This window comes from Hippoglossus stenolepis, chromosome 10 (assembly GCF_022539355.2).
Source record: "Hippoglossus stenolepis isolate QCI-W04-F060 chromosome 10, HSTE1.2, whole genome shotgun sequence".
In the NCBI taxonomy this organism is placed as follows: Eukaryota; Metazoa; Chordata; class Actinopteri; order Pleuronectiformes; family Pleuronectidae; genus Hippoglossus; species Hippoglossus stenolepis.
The window spans coordinates 6769257-6784159 of record NC_061492.1 but is presented as its reverse complement, the minus strand read 5'-3'; the positions used below and the strand labels follow the sequence as shown (position 1 = coordinate 6784159).

The 14903-nt window shown below is 42.8% G+C and overlaps 2 protein-coding genes across 6 annotated transcripts in view; one reads left to right on the top strand and one right to left on the bottom strand.

The window, feature by feature from the left end:
• Positions 1-133: 133 nt before the first annotated feature.
• Positions 134-9401, bottom strand: LOC118115913 (glycogenin-1). 2 transcript variants are annotated; one of them, XM_047341828.1, is made up of 7 exons: positions 9242-9401; positions 6189-6327; positions 5921-6095; positions 5540-5702; positions 4890-5016; positions 4564-4801; positions 134-2401 (listed from the first exon to the last, which is right to left on the bottom strand). In XM_047341828.1, the coding sequence occupies exons 1-7, from the start codon at positions 9381-9383 to the stop codon at positions 2234-2236; spliced, it is 1152 nt and encodes a 383-aa protein (XP_047197784.1). In that variant the 5' UTR covers positions 9384-9401; the 3' UTR covers positions 134-2233. The 2 variants fall into 2 exon arrangements, with proteins under 2 accessions (XP_047197784.1, XP_035023026.1); XM_035167135.1 differs by having other exon boundaries at positions 6189-6324.
• A 1584-nt stretch (positions 9402-10985) lies between these two features.
• Positions 10986-14903, top strand: part of LOC118116839 (plastin-1) — an 11075-nt gene continuing 7157 nt past the window's right edge. Inside the window, exons 1-4 of one of the 4 annotated variants that reach the window (XM_035168766.2) lie at positions 10986-11226; positions 11340-11563; positions 13509-13657; positions 13871-13961. In XM_035168766.2, coding sequence (XP_035024657.1) covers positions 13892-13961 — 70 coding nt within the window. In that variant the 5' untranslated portion in view covers positions 10986-11226; positions 11340-11563; positions 13509-13657; positions 13871-13891. Of the gene's footprint in view, positions 11564-13508; positions 13658-13870; positions 13962-14903 lie in introns of all 4 variants that reach the window. The other 3 variants (XM_035168767.2, XM_035168765.2, XM_035168768.2) reach the window with 3 other exon arrangements.

Sequence of the window (14903 nt, the reverse complement as noted above, 5' to 3'; positions counted from 1 at the left end):
ACAAGATCAAAAAATGTTTGCACTGTCAGTGACTTTGACCACATTTAATTAGTTCATCCTCGAGTCCGAGTGAACGTTTGTACCAAACTTGAAATCGTGATGCTTAAAATGAAACATGACAGGAAGCGTGGAGTCAAGGTTTTTAACATTTCTTTATTAGCGCTTTAACAGGGATGGTCAGTAAACAGCTGGGGAACAGGACTACATCATGTTATACTTCCACCAGTGTGCTGGCCAGGATTTATCAAACAAGATAAATATGATCACATACGGACTTTAAATCTTGTCTGCATCGTGAAGGAAGGTGTATACAGAGGAGAAATGAGTGAATTTTCTTTATTGTTGGAGCAGATTTGTGAACGAGGACACGTGGAGTAAAGGAGGTGACAGGAAAGCCGGGCCTCAACAAAGTCCGTCTGTTGTGCTACTAGCAGCAGTAACAGTGAATGAGTACATGTAAACAGTGAGAGGCAATAAGGCAGCTGGTTATACGACACACAGGAAGTGATGAAACCCAGGTGATGGCACAAAGACACACGGAGGTGGGGGATGTAACATGCAGGAGACACAAACGCATAAATAAAACAACTGACGACATCACCGACCATGCTTTAAACACTGTGCCATGCAAACGCAACACAACAGGCCTAGAGAACCTAACACGATACCGGACGTTACGAAGCCGAGGTCACGGGGAGCTGGTGAGCATCGAGAGGCACAGACGGGGATCTGTAACCTGGGGAGGTGAACGCTGTCGGACTGAAGTGAGATCTTTGTAACTGGCTGAGAAAAGAGGAGGGTGAGCCAGTTGCTGCATATTTCCTCCAAAGTGGTTCAGGTAGAGATTTATTACAGGAGTTGTGGTAAAAATCCAGAAACAAATTTATTGACAGACTTGGACCATTGCTGTTGTTCTGTTGTTGCTGGAAGTTTCCACAGGTTTGGAAGACTCGGGACTATGATTCCATCGGATGCACAAGAACACTTTAAAGGAAGAGTTTGACATTTTGGGGACTCTTTGATCGAGAGGATAAATTAAGTGACTGGAAACCGCTCTGTCCAAAGGCGACAAAATCCACCAACCAGCAACTATGAAGCTCACTTACAAGTTGTGTGTCGTTGGTTAAACCAAATTAAGTGTATCAATGAAAATTTGCCATTTAACAAGTGCTTATGTTGCATCTTATGGCCTCCGTCAGTTGTTATCAGTCACAGGAAGTTGCTGTGTACAGCCAAGAAACAGTTTAGTGCATAACCACACAGGAAACAGCAACTTGTCTTTTACACACTTTCAGTTTTTATACAAATTAAACCAAAAAATACAACAGCAGTTGTATCAGGGGTGTTTAGAAGAGCTGGTGGGTGTTACCTTTGCACAGAATCTGGATGTTTCCTTAATACCCAACTTTGTAATCTGGTCACGTGGCGTTTCCACAGGTTTTTACCTCCCTCAGCAGTAAAGTGCATCAACAAACGTATCGCCACGATCTCATAAATGTTTAATTTGCGCCTGGAGTTGCAACGAATGTCAGCCAGGGTCAAGAGCAACGTTCAAATTGAAAACTTGCTGCAGCTTCGGTCGATCGCAGCTCAGCAGAGAAGACGCACAGAGCCGAGATGTGCGGGGGATAGAAATATGTACTGGGTTTAATCATCGGTTTGGCCCCGTGGGAAAATGTTTGTCATTCTGAGCAGACAATAAACATCTGTGATTAGAAAACATGTGAGTACAGGAGGATGTCACCCACAGTCAGTTAATGTTAGAAATATGAAATTTGATTTGTTAAATTCAGGTTCACATATTGACCAAATCATAGAGTAATGCACAGTGCTGAGGTTTTCCTGGTTTCTGTCTTTATTCTAAGCTTCTTTCATATTTAACATGAAGAAATGTGGGTGGCATCATCTTTTTAAATTCATCTCTGTGCAAGAGCGCAAATTGAATAAGCGTGTTCTCCAAAATGTCAAACGTGTCTTTAAAGAGAAATAAATGAATGTTACAGAGTGCACGAGAAACTGTGTCACAGGTCAACTCTGTCATTCACACACACACACTGACAGGATGCAGAGAGTGAGGCCGAAAGTTCGTTCAGTCACTTGCTAGTCAAGCCTCTGCGACTGAGCTGAGCAGTGGTTATACCTCCGCCCCCCACAGAGCTTCACACAGTGCTCTCTCTCTCTCTCTCTCTCTCGTTCTCTCTCTCCGGCCGTCGCACTCCCTCACCCACGGCCGCTACTTCAAGAAGGAGTCCAGTTTCCGCTCTATGTTGGCGAAGGAGTCGTCGCCCATGTAGTCGATCTGGCCGGCTTCCCAGCGCTGCTTCCTCACCTCTGAGGAAACCTTCTGTGGAGGAGGAGCGGAGGCCACCGGCTGTGCGCTCACATCCTCCTGAAGCTTACCCTGTGTGACAGACAGACGGAAAGAGAGAGAGAGAGAGAATGAATGAATCCTTAAATAAAGCCAGAGCAATACTTTATAAGGACTGGTTTTTCCCCAGGTTCAGCCATGCTCGGCTTTCACTCAGCCACAGGTTCCTCACTGGGGGAATTTGCTCTTTTCTTCCCCTCGAGACACAAATGTTGTGTGCAGGTGTTTCATCAGAAGGGTCAAAGTGCAACCAGACTTTTTATGACACTCGCAGATGAGAGACGGTGAAGAGGACACGGACTCTGCAGGTGGCTCTCGAGAGCAAGAGAACAACAGTCGACTATAAAAGTTAAAATCCCCTCCTGACACATTATAAAAAGGTTCTGCTTGGAGTTTTAATTTACAATTACATCTACACTTTCTCCCTAACTGACAAATCCAGAATATATGAATTAAAAACCCATCTCAAAATGGTTAATATTAACTACTGGACATGTCTCCAAATCCCATATATAGTCTATTCTCAGTGGATGTGAACAGAGGCTTCAAGCATCCAAATTACACTTGTGGTTTGTATTTTTGAACCATGGCTTTACAAGGACTTTAAACCTCAGTGACGTAAATTCTGCATAGACTCTAATTCTTCCCATTGAGAAAAGTGAAGCCACAATATTCTAAATACTTCATTTGGAGGAGCCTTCGAAGTGGGACAGTCTAGTCGCGCAGCTGTGACGCATTCGGTCTTCAAACGCAGCCTCTGAGGGACGTGACCCCTGAACTGAGACACAGCTAATGAAATTCTGAGGGGCTTTGGTGCATTTGCAGAATCTGGTCTGATTTGATAAATGTTACCTCCTGTCAGTAAACTTCAGACAGATGCTGCTGTGTAACTTCACCGACTTCCGGTTGCATCAGAGAGACGTCTTTGAACCAACCGACCCGAGAGAAATTTGGGGAAATTCGGTGTGTCATCGTTGTGTAACCGCCACAGTGATCACACAGTGATAACTCCACCTAGGAGGTTATGTTTTCAACTCTGTGGACCGGTTTGTCTGATTGTCAGGAGGATTACGCAAAAGAAACGGCTAAAGTTATTTCCAGGAAACGTGACGGGACCGGGAAAGAAACCGTTACATTTTGGCACAGATTCAAACAAAGGGTGGATCCAGATTTCTCTAGTACTGCAAGCATTTACAGACAATTTCCCAGAAGAATCATTCGTGAGTAATCCTGATGAAACAAATGTTAAGGGAACTGCTATTTTGAGCGTAATTTGGTGCAGATCCAAATGTGGTTTGAAACTGTCGGGCCTTGGCAGAGGTATACACACCACCGAGTGCCATTCTACTTGGCAGTGTCACAAGGGCCAGGTTGCACGTCTTCATCAACCAGTCAAGTCACAGTTTACAACCACACATCAGCTTTTCTATTTGACATTTGCTGTAGATTGTGATTGAGTGAGTGTTTTTTTTAATTGTGTCCAAAACGGTGTTTTATGGAGGTCACAGTGACCTTTTACCAAAAATAAGTGAATGTTTGTGCCAAAGATGTTCCTGAGATGTCCTGTTCAGGAGAGTGGGACAGACGCACAACCTGAAAACACAACGTCACCTGTGTGGAGGCAGAAAAAGTCTCTCCACAAACACAGGGCGTCTGTATAAACATGTCAGCGTGACACAATGAGACACGGCCTTCAGGCAAATGCAGGTTTTGGGGACACAATCAATCTCTGTGTTTGACTCACTCGCAACTATTTCACCACAGTGTTGTTACCACAGTCAACATGGCAACTGCCCACTACTGCGTTAAGTTCTGAACGGCTGTTGCCAGCCTGGCGTCCTTTGTGTTCCAGCGACGACAGGACTGCCGCGACTCTTTGGCAACCGACCGGTGCAGTGGAATGTGGAACCAATCAACTCTTACTTGTCGCTGTGACGACTGGAGCTCACCAGCATTTTAATCTGGAGCTCGAAAACGCTTAAAGCTTCAATATGTGGCACTGTCACAGCTCGGTAACCCCACACACCATGACAGATTCATGGTGAGATACCTGCCAGAGACAGGAGAGTTCACCGAGTGATTAGAGATTTCCACACACTCAGGACGATTACGCAATAAACACACACATTCGCTGGAATCCCTCATCACGCCTAAAACCGAACACTCTTCTTTTCACACCAGGAGCGACAACATACGTTCCCGCTCTCCTCTGTGAAGCCGCTGTTGAAGGGCGTGTCCCCGTAGGCCTGCTGCAGCACAGGCAGCACAGACTTGGAGTACAGCTGCCACCACAGGAGCAGGTAGTCAGGGTGCAGCTGGCACTGGTCAGCCGACAGGGCGTGGCCTCGGACCTCGCCCTTCTGAGCGTCAAAGGAGTAGTTCCACGGCTTCACCTTGCCCAGGAAGTGCACCACCTTCGCGTTACGCCCGTATCTGTCCAAAACAAAAAAAAGGTGGCAAGACTGTGAGATGACGAGAAGAGTGTGAGAAAGAAAAGGATAGAGGGAGTGTGTTTACTGACTCTTTGAAAGCTGGCAGGTAGGAGTAGATGGAGACACTGCTGAGGTTGTAGATGAAGGGGAGGTGTTTAGAAATATCTGCCGTCGCCCAGGTGTTAAAGAAACTGTTGAGAACCCCCTGATCTCCACCTGCGGACACACACACACACGGTAATCACGGTTCATTTAGAGCAAAACAATGCTGCAAGGAGTTGTGATTGTTTGGCTGTTTGAATCCAATGTGACTCACTACATTACAAATCCAAATGTTCAACACACACACACACACACACACACCATTGTGTCGTTATCCGTGATCAGTGCTTCCTTTCACACACTGACAATCAGCATTGCTACGAGAGGATGCAGCTTAAAGTAACTGATCAGTGGGTTGGTGGCTGCCATGTTTCAAAAGGTTCCTCCACAGACCGACTGTATGTTTGAGGTCACACACACACACACACACACACACACACACACACACACACACACACACACACACACACACACACACACACACACACACACACACACACACACACACACACACACACACACACACACACGTGGATTAAATCAGTTATGTCTTTTATTTCTTCAGATTCTGTCCTTTCTTCTAATCCTCTGAAGACCTGTTAAAGAGAGAGAAAAAGAAAGATGTTCCGGGTCTCACCGTCGAAGCTGCCGTTTTCACCACAGAACGCGAGCAGCTTCTCGTGCGTCTCATTGGACGGTCTGAAGACAAAAACCCCGGAGTTGAAACAGTCCGGCCAACCGGGATCGGGTGCAGCAGAGAGCTCCTCCCTCTCGAAGAGTTCATCTATATTTGACAGCACCTGAACACATTCAAAGAACGATACTCACTTTCTGACATGAAGTTTCACTTGACAGTTTTTCCACTACAGTAATTTTCTGAGCATAAATTTGAGGCAGAAACATGTATCTAACACATTGAATCTAAACGTGGAGCTGAAATATCATGTCCCCGCACAGAGAGAGGACTTCTGGTCTAAAACCTGGAATCTTTTTCTCTTTTTCCAGGTTTGTGTCTCACCAGTGTGTCTGCGTCCATGAACACACACTTGCTGTAGTGTGTGAGAGTCCAGCAGTGCAGTTTGGTGAATGTCACTCCCAGGTCTGGACGCTTCATCAGGGCCAGGTGAGCCACATCACCCGAGTCCACGACGTCCACCACACACACCTCATCGAAAATGGAGTCAAGTGCATCTCTACAACACAAAAACACACAAACACGCACACGGTTTACACGACTTTAAAAGTTGGATAAATGCGTCACTGGCGGCGTCACGGATGTGCGTTACCTGCAGGGTTCTGCAATGTGAGGCCCGATGAGTGCAACCAGTTTCTTGGTTGTGTTGTGCTTTCGTAACGACTGCCCGAGAACCATCGCTCCCTTGGCATAGCTGTCGTTCGTGGCTAATGTCACAAAAGCTTGGTCTGCTGGACACACACAGACACACGAGCATTAGCCATGACCTGATTGGGTAACATGCACCAATTGACATGTTAAAGTAAAGAAAGAAGCTATAAAAATGTTAAAATCGGTTAAAAATATAAAAATGTATTAACATACGAGGAATAGAGATAGTGTAGACAGCACTAAATGAAAAGGGACAAATCCAAATAAAGGGGACACTGCACAGAACAAGTTACTGCACAGATAAATAGAATATATATTGCACTTTTGAGTGGTGCAAATATATGATAAAAATATATTTAAATGGAGCAGTAACAATGATAAATCCAGTCCAGTACAGTCATTGTGATGCAGCCATGAGAGATTTTACATACATGTAAAATTTCGTCCAGAAAAACAATGTCACAAAATGCATTTCTTTACGAGTCCGAAGGCGTCAAATCATCATTAAACAGAAACAAACAATCAGTTACATTTCTGAGGTTTTAGGTGAAACTATGGGCTCGATCATGAAGGACAAAAAAACATTTACTCATTTATTTATTTCTACATTTATTTATTGTCCTTCATACTTGACACCAGACAAATTTACCCAAAATAACTTTTACTGAGTCAAACAGTGTCGGGGCCCGGTCGCCCATAATGAGAGTAGTTTATGAATAGCCAGATAACCCATAATTAGACTCTTAAGTTTGTACAGCCTCCTCCACAGATAAGGACGGTAACACAAAACCAAAGTTTGATGCACACTGCTGCTTGAATCATGAAACAACACACAAGCGTCAGACTCACTTCCTGTACTCCAGTGTAATAACGTCCGGTGATAACGTCAACAACAGTTAAATAAATACAACAGGTTCTTGTCATTTTCTCAAAAACCACAATGGTCCGTGCTCCTCACATGTGGCTGTGGCAGCTTTTTGAGCATTTGCATTTTACAGGGTTTGCTGTTAAAGTGAATAAACGTTAAGAAAAAGCTGAATATAGTGAACGTTCCAACATTAACGTCTCAATGTCTCTGGGGATTTTTTTCCTCTACAAAACAACAGATTCAAATCCTCACGTTTCCTTCCCGTCTACTGTAGAACCCACTGCACTTGACCCAGTTCATCGGCGAGGTCTTTTGTGTGGACTTCAGTGTCTGATGGGTCCCCATGCATATATTAACAGCAGGGGACACACACTGTGAAAAGTAGGCCCAGAGCCAGCAGATAGCATTCACCAGGCTGAATGCATGTGTTGTCAGGGGGGGCTTCTGGGAAACCTACCCGGGAGTGGGAGTGTCGTACGGTCGCTGGGGTTCAATTGAAGGAAACTGGTTTATCAAAAGCTAGGTCTGCGTCGTGGTACAGGAAGCATGTGATGTGTTCTGTGGCTGCATGAAACCTAATGACTCCTGCACGTCTGGGTCCGACACGTTTCAATATTATGAGCAAAGATATCAATGAATAAAATATTTAAGTTTAAAAATCAATCTCTGGAGCAAGTTTCATGATTTTGAAATAAAATGAAGTAAATCTTGAGCTACCTATACAGGCATTTTTATATATTCTAATTGAGTGTATATAAAATAAAATAACTTAAAGCTACACCATCACATATAAGCATAGTTTCCCAAAATACTTTTATGCTGTGACGCAAAGAGCCCTTTATGGCATGAGAAAAAAAAGGCCTCACACTGAAGTGCACGTCCACCACAGAGAAACTGTCAATTTGCTTCAACGGCTCCACATTAACCCAGGAAGTCCATGATGAATTCTTTAAAAAATAAAAGCGCATGTGGGTCGGTCAAAATGGCCCAACAACAGGATCGACAAGTTTTTTTTGGGGTGGAGTTTGATTTCTGGAGCATTTTAAAATTTCGGCTGAATTCGCATTTTCTCTTTAACAAATGTGCCCCAAAACCATTACAGATGAAAAAGAGGCAGGTTTAAAAACGAGAAATTAGACATAAAAAAAAAAAAAGCACGCAAGAAATTTAAAGCTGTATTTTGAACAGGCATCTTTTAAAAATAATGTTTTTAAGATATAATCAGTCAATTTATTCTTATCACGTTTAAACTAACAAATATTGAAGTAAACGGCCTCAGAAATCCAGAAACATGTAAGTGCAGTAGCAGAGTGGGACAAACTGTGGAGGCAAAAATCCCTTTAAACCACCACTTTAGAAAGTAGAGCTACAACGATTGGTCATTTAATCAATGAGTCAACTGACAAGGAAACTCTATTTTGCAACAAATTAATTTTTTTAATTATTTTTAAGCGAATAAACCAAACATTTGCTGGTTTCCGCCTCTAAAATGTGATGATTTGATGCTGTTCTTTGTTTTGAATGAAGTTAAACTGAGTTTTCTTTTTTTTTTTAGGGGGTTTTGGACACATCACAATTTTCTTAAATTTTTCAAACAAACCGAATCATAGTTTAACGTAGAACAAATGTTGGGGATAATCAATAAAGCTTGATTGTTGTCTGAATGTTATTTTATATTTATTTATATATATATATATATTAGTTATTTCTTACTGTATTTTAATCCGGTTCTTACACCTAGTGTGTTTCTCAGGAGTAATTGCATAGGAAACGGTTTAACTCTGAAAATGACAACCGGATGTGCTTTATTTTGTATTTATCACCCACTTTACTTTGGTCCAAACCGCTGCAGCGATTCATCAACTCACGCACATCGGACCCGAACCTGATTAAACCTGTAAATTCAGCACAGCAGGAAGTGGACCGTGTGAACGGGTCATCTGGTGTCAGACCACATGCAGCAGCAGCAGCAGCGGCGGCACCAGGTTTCTGCGGCGTTCAGGAAATTCAGCGATATTTCCTGAGATGAGGACAGTTCGTGCAGCGCCGGTTCGCTCCGTGCAGCCTGGCCGTGTTCCGGTGTCGGTGCGGCTGTGAGTGTCGGCGGAGGCCCCGGTGTGTCTTACCCGACATGGTGCGCTGCGGAGAGTTCTCCCGGGGGTCGGGGGTCGCGATGCGGACGACGGAGGGTCTGGACTGCGAAGGACAGAAGCTCAGCAGCTGAGAGCAGTTCAACACAGGAATGAAGCCCCACATCTTCCGGGTCATGTGACCACTGACAGCTGACACGCCCCCTCCGATACGCCCCCTCGCCGAGTTCTCTCACTCACACACGCGCAGATAGATGGATGGATGGATGGATGGATAGATAGATAGATAGATAGATAGATAGATAGATAGATAGATAGATAAAAGACGGATAGATAGATAGATAGATAGATAGATAGATAGATAGACAGATAGACAGATAGACAGATAGAAAGACGGATAGATAGACAGATAGAAAGACGGATAGACAGATGGATAGATAGATAGATAGATAGATAGATAGATAGTCTTTCTTAATTCAGGCTTTTCACTGTAACACTGACAACAAGTACTTTTAACTAAACTTTTCCATCTATGTACATTTTGACAAAAAGTCAAGTTTCTTCTAACTAAGTATTTCACGACTTTTACTTTGAATGAAGTTACTGGGATCTGAAAACCACTGTTAGCGAGTACTTCCCGGACACGACCTGTTCTCTCCATCTTTGCGTCAGAGGATGAGCTTGTTTGAATGTGCCTGATTGTAGTCTGGGCTGTGTTCAGTTATTCAGGGAGTTCCTCTGTTCTCCAGCAGCTGAGCAGCTTTGTGTCACACTCCAACTTGAGGCAGCTCTGCCTCTGAGTGGCCACGTCTTCACATTACAGCTGAGTCAAAAAGTACAGGGGAGTGTCGGGTGGAACCAGATGGATGTTACTACAATTACTATAAAGAGATAATGTACTGTATATATATATGAGAACAATTTTTGTGTTTTTATTTAAAGGTTTAAGTTCAGATGACGTGTTTAAGTTGATTTTAACTCTGCACTTGTACACTGGAAGAGTCCTGTAGCTCTTCCTCCTGTACAAACTGTCTGTAAAGTCCTATATGTCCAAATGACAACATTGTCCCCAACTTAAAATAAACATGTCCCCTCCTACCAGGCCGCAGTCAGAGGAGTGAAAGTGGTGAATGCTGAAAATGTAGTTCAACCGTGGCACAAGTAGATAAGAGTCATAAAAGCATTACGTTTGTGAACCGGAGCAGGTAAAGCTGCCAAATCCCTCAGGGGTATTAAAATGGAGCAATGGTGCATTTTATTACCCATAATATGCTCTCAGCGTTTCTTTCATGAGAGGAACAGTGTGTCGTTCCAACGTTTAGAGGTCACAGACTCTCACTTTAGAGTTTAACACTGGAGTCACTCTTGGAAAAAGTTTTACATCCCGTCTGACCAAGAGGAACATTTACAGTAACCTACAACTCTTTCAACGTACCTGTAGAGATGTGAGTAGTGGTTAGACATTGTTATGAAAAATATTTTTTTTAATGACTTTATTAATATCACATATGCAGGCGGTATGAATGGGAGGATTGACTATTGTGATCAAAAGCTGTTTCAGTTTGTGTATAATGTCTTTGAATTAAAAGCCTCTATAATTGTAATATTTTGTCTATATCAGTAATATTTGTTGGATATAAGATTTCAAAAAAACACAGTGAATTTGAATGTGTAGTTTATTTGTGTGCTTGTCTATTTTTGTCGGTGTTTTCACGTTGCTGCCCGTGAACAATGAAGGAGGCTTATGGGAAAGTTGCACTTTTACACTAACCACTGATCCCGGCTCAGGGTTCGGCAGCTAAAACTGTGGCCTCCACCATCAGCGGCTGGAGGTGGAGCGCTCTCTCCTGAGGCCGGTCGATTAGCAGGAGGGAGAAACCGGAGAGCACAGAGTCACAGTGAAACTGGGCTGATCAGGTATCTGAGAAAGAAAAGAGGTGACGTTGAAACAGGGGCTTGGAGTCTCCGGCCTGTGTGGAAGCTAACATGTAGATAGGTGACTTTGACTTTGCTGTGATGAGGTACGAAAATGTCTTCGGCGTGTTTTTTCTGAGCCAAGAAGGAAACGTATTGCATATTGTCTTGGACACTTGGTTTCACCTGATGATTTGGGGACTGTGCGTGTCTTTTTCAGCAGTGGAAGAGGTGATTGGAGAAGTTGACAGGTAGAAAAGGAGATCAGGGTTTAAAAAGGTGTGGAAGTAGAGAAAGAGAAGACGGGGGTTAATAATAAAACAGGGATATATAACGTAAAGGTTGGAAGAGGAGATAAAGGAAGAAAGGGACCCAAAGCTGATTCTCTCCTCTGGACTGGCCCTGCTTGGGACTCTAAGCCCTTCAGCCTGCCTGGGACTCAATGTAAGCTCCTTTTGTTCTTTTCCTCACATTATAGTTTTACTGTGTTATCAAAAGCAGGTGAACTTTTCTGTTTAATGCACAACTGAAAAAAACTCCAGAAAAAAAAAAAAATTCTCTAAGTTTCTTGAACTAAAGAAGAAGTAGAGCACTGCAAGGGATGTTTTGGAGTTTTTAAGGAGATAAGGAAAGTGGAGAGAAAGAAGGAAACAACAGACGAGGCAGAGAAACGGAAAATGAACGGTCGCACAAGCTTTGTTGTGTGTTGGAGTAAAGAGCGAGCGCTGCAGTAAAGTGTCAGTGTTGTTGTGAAGCGAGGCAGTTTAATCCAAGCGATGAGGTTGGCTTGCTGCCTCGGGTTACAGGGCATTGTGTGGCACTGAGGCAACTGTGCAGGCAAACACGGGCCCTCATGTTTTAAACATGTCGGACAGAGATGCAGAGACGGTCAGTTTGAAATAAAAAAGTGCCAAAAAGCATCATGACCCCAGATATTATAAAGACAGCGCAGGGTTTGGAATTTAGTTTAATTAGTAAGTTAATATTTATTCATTTAAATGCAAAACTTAACTGGTGAATATAGTCCGAACCGCAATGAGACGGACGGATCGACATAGTATTTAACCAGCTTGTCACCTAGCAACAGAGCTGAAGTTGGACACAACGGGAAACTTTTAATGCCCCTTGGTTTTCTGTAACATGATTGTTAGCTGTTCCGTTGAATTGAAGCCTGATGCTTAAGCTTCAGACGTCTCGTCGCCTACCTCTTTGAAAAATGGTGAGTGACGGCAGCGCAATGAATCCTGGGATAGGTTGGCTTCACCCATTGGAGCCTTCATTGCTCCGGGATGTAAGAACGCATTTTTGGAGGGGTCTTCAAAATGGCACAGTCTAGTCGTGACGGTGTAACGCAGTCGGTCTTCAAATGCAGCCTTAGAAGGAGGCCACCTCTGAATTTAGACACAGCTTAAGTCTGTGTACAGTCGCTAAATAAATATACCACCAATCTTACAGTTTATGAATAATTCTCGATAATAATTGTCATTGTTTTTTGCTTTTCAGTTCAGATAAACTGTGGTTGGTTTTAAAGGTCATTCATTGACGTGCTCAGCGGGTAGAGCGGTCATCCCTATTCCGCATGCCGAAGTGTCCTTGGGCAAGATACTGAACCCTAAGTTGTCCCTTCTCATAGAGAAAGTGCTGCACATAGATGCACTGTATGAATGTGTGTGTGAATGGGGTTTGAGTGGTTATCAAGACCGGAAAAGCTCCATATAAATACAGACCATTTATAATTGTGTAGTCAGATCTAAAATCTGTTTAATCTATAGTTACTGATGGTGAGAGGTTGATGGTTGTTAGTTTGACCTTTGACCATTTGGTTGAGTTTGTATGAATTATATTTTTTGTTGCAGAAGGTTTTTAGTTTTGCACGACACGGATGTGAAACCATTAGTGTTAAACTATATCCGCATGACTGAGAGGATTCGTTAGTAAGCAGGTTCTCTCCTGAGGTAATAAGCTCAACAATTGACATGTTCTGTTTAATTGGTACAAAAACCAAAGTAAAAACAGGAAATTAAATGTTTTTGGTTTGTGCAGTGACTTTGGCAAACCAGAGACTCCGGTAAATCACTGCCTGAATAGACCGCGGCTAACTGTTTATCTCTAAAGCTAAACTAACCATCACCAGCTTCATATTTAGCAAACAGATATGTGTTCGATCTTCTCGTCTAACTCACATTAAAAGAAGCAAATAAATATTTCTCCTGCCGGGTCAAACTATTGCTCTACAAGGTTTACATCTATTTTCATGGTTCAGTCTTGCACACAGCATGAGAGACAGTGTGTCTACCTGTGAGGAGAAGAAGCTTCCTGGAAAATAACATGATGAAACAGCTGAGGTGTTAAATGTTAACTGTCTGACTACGCCTGCCCCATGGTACAGGCAGGCCAAAGGTCCCCTCCATGCCTCTCCTGAGTGACTCCTCCTAGGAGAGATAATCAGCTCTGCAGCCTCTGCGGGATCCAGCTTCCTCTCTGCCCCGGGTCTAGAGGCTCGCGGAGATCCGGACCACTTGACAGGGAAACACACAGGTATGTCTGTGTCCTGGCGGCGTCACACAGTTTCCTTTCCAAAGTTGTCGGGTTAGGTAAATAATTAAAATGATGCTTTATTGTGAAATGCAAAGACCTGAGGGCTTTTATGTGGGACCTCTAAGTTGTTAAAACCTGCATGTTTGTGTATGTGAACAAATTCTCAGTCCTGCAGAAGCCAAAACTGTGAACGTGCGTGTGTTCATGTTTCAGGTACACAAAGCAGAAGCCGCTATGGAGAATCACGTCACCCAGATCTCCAGAGACAACCTGGAGGATCTCAGAGACGCCTTTAATAAAATTGGTCAGTTTCACAGCCACACCCACACTGACACACCAAACCTGACCCCACAGCCGAGGACAACAGCCACGACTCAATATAAACGCGGATGTTTTAAATGACAGTGAAGGTCAATAGTCTTTTTTAGTCTGATCAGTATCATCTGCATTTACTTATTACTCCAATGTCAAAATGGCTGCTGTGGAAAAAGGGTCTATTGTGGTCAAAGAAATATTTTTACAGCTCGACCATAAAGCATTATCTTATGTAAGAGATTTTTATTGCTGGGGATGTTAAGTGTGTGTACTTTGTGTGTGTGTGTGTGTGTGAGGTAGTTTTCCGAGATGGTGCCAGATTTGATCAGATAATCATCATAGTTGTGTAATTGGAAAAAGGTGCGATAAATAAATAATAGTAGAGACTCTTCCCAGTGTGACATGTTATTTTGTGTTACCATGTTGTGGGCAGGGTAAGTATGACACAGTTTATTTGTGCTCACGTGACGTCAGTAGAGTCACCAGGGACATTTTATGATATGATGATGTAGAAAGTCCATTTCTGCCAGTGAGAGGGTCAAAATTCTGTCACTTTTGGGATATTATGTCATCAATTTGAGTTAGTAAATCACTATTTTGAGAAACTAACTTGTTCATTTAAATAGTAGGTCATTATTTTTGAATTTTAAGTCTTCACTTTGAGTTACTAAGTCCTTATTTAGAGATTTTATGTGAATATTTTGAGATACTAACTCATTATCATTATTTTGATTACCTTAGTTGTTATGTTTAAATAGCGAGTCATTATTTTGGAATATTATCTCAATATTTTGAGATAGTAACTCATTATTTTGAGATACTAAGTTGTTGTTTTCAGATACTAACTCATAATCGTTATCATAAGTCAATTTTTTTAGAAGGTTTCTCATTATAGTGACTAACAGGATTTGTCTTTAACAAATATTTGTTC

Coding starts and splice junctions, on each gene's coding strand:
- LOC118115913 (XM_047341828.1), bottom strand. CDS start 9,383: ATGACCCGGAAGATGTGGGGCTTCATTCCTGTGTTGAACTGCTCTCAG. Junction 6,328..9,241: donor TCCGCAGCGCACCATGTCGG/GTAAGACACACC, acceptor GTGTGTGTCCAG/CAGACCAAGCTTTTGTGACA. Junction 5,017..5,539: donor TGAAAACGGCAGCTTCGACG/GTGAGACCCGGA, acceptor GTGTGTCCGCAG/GTGGAGATCAGGGGGTTCTC.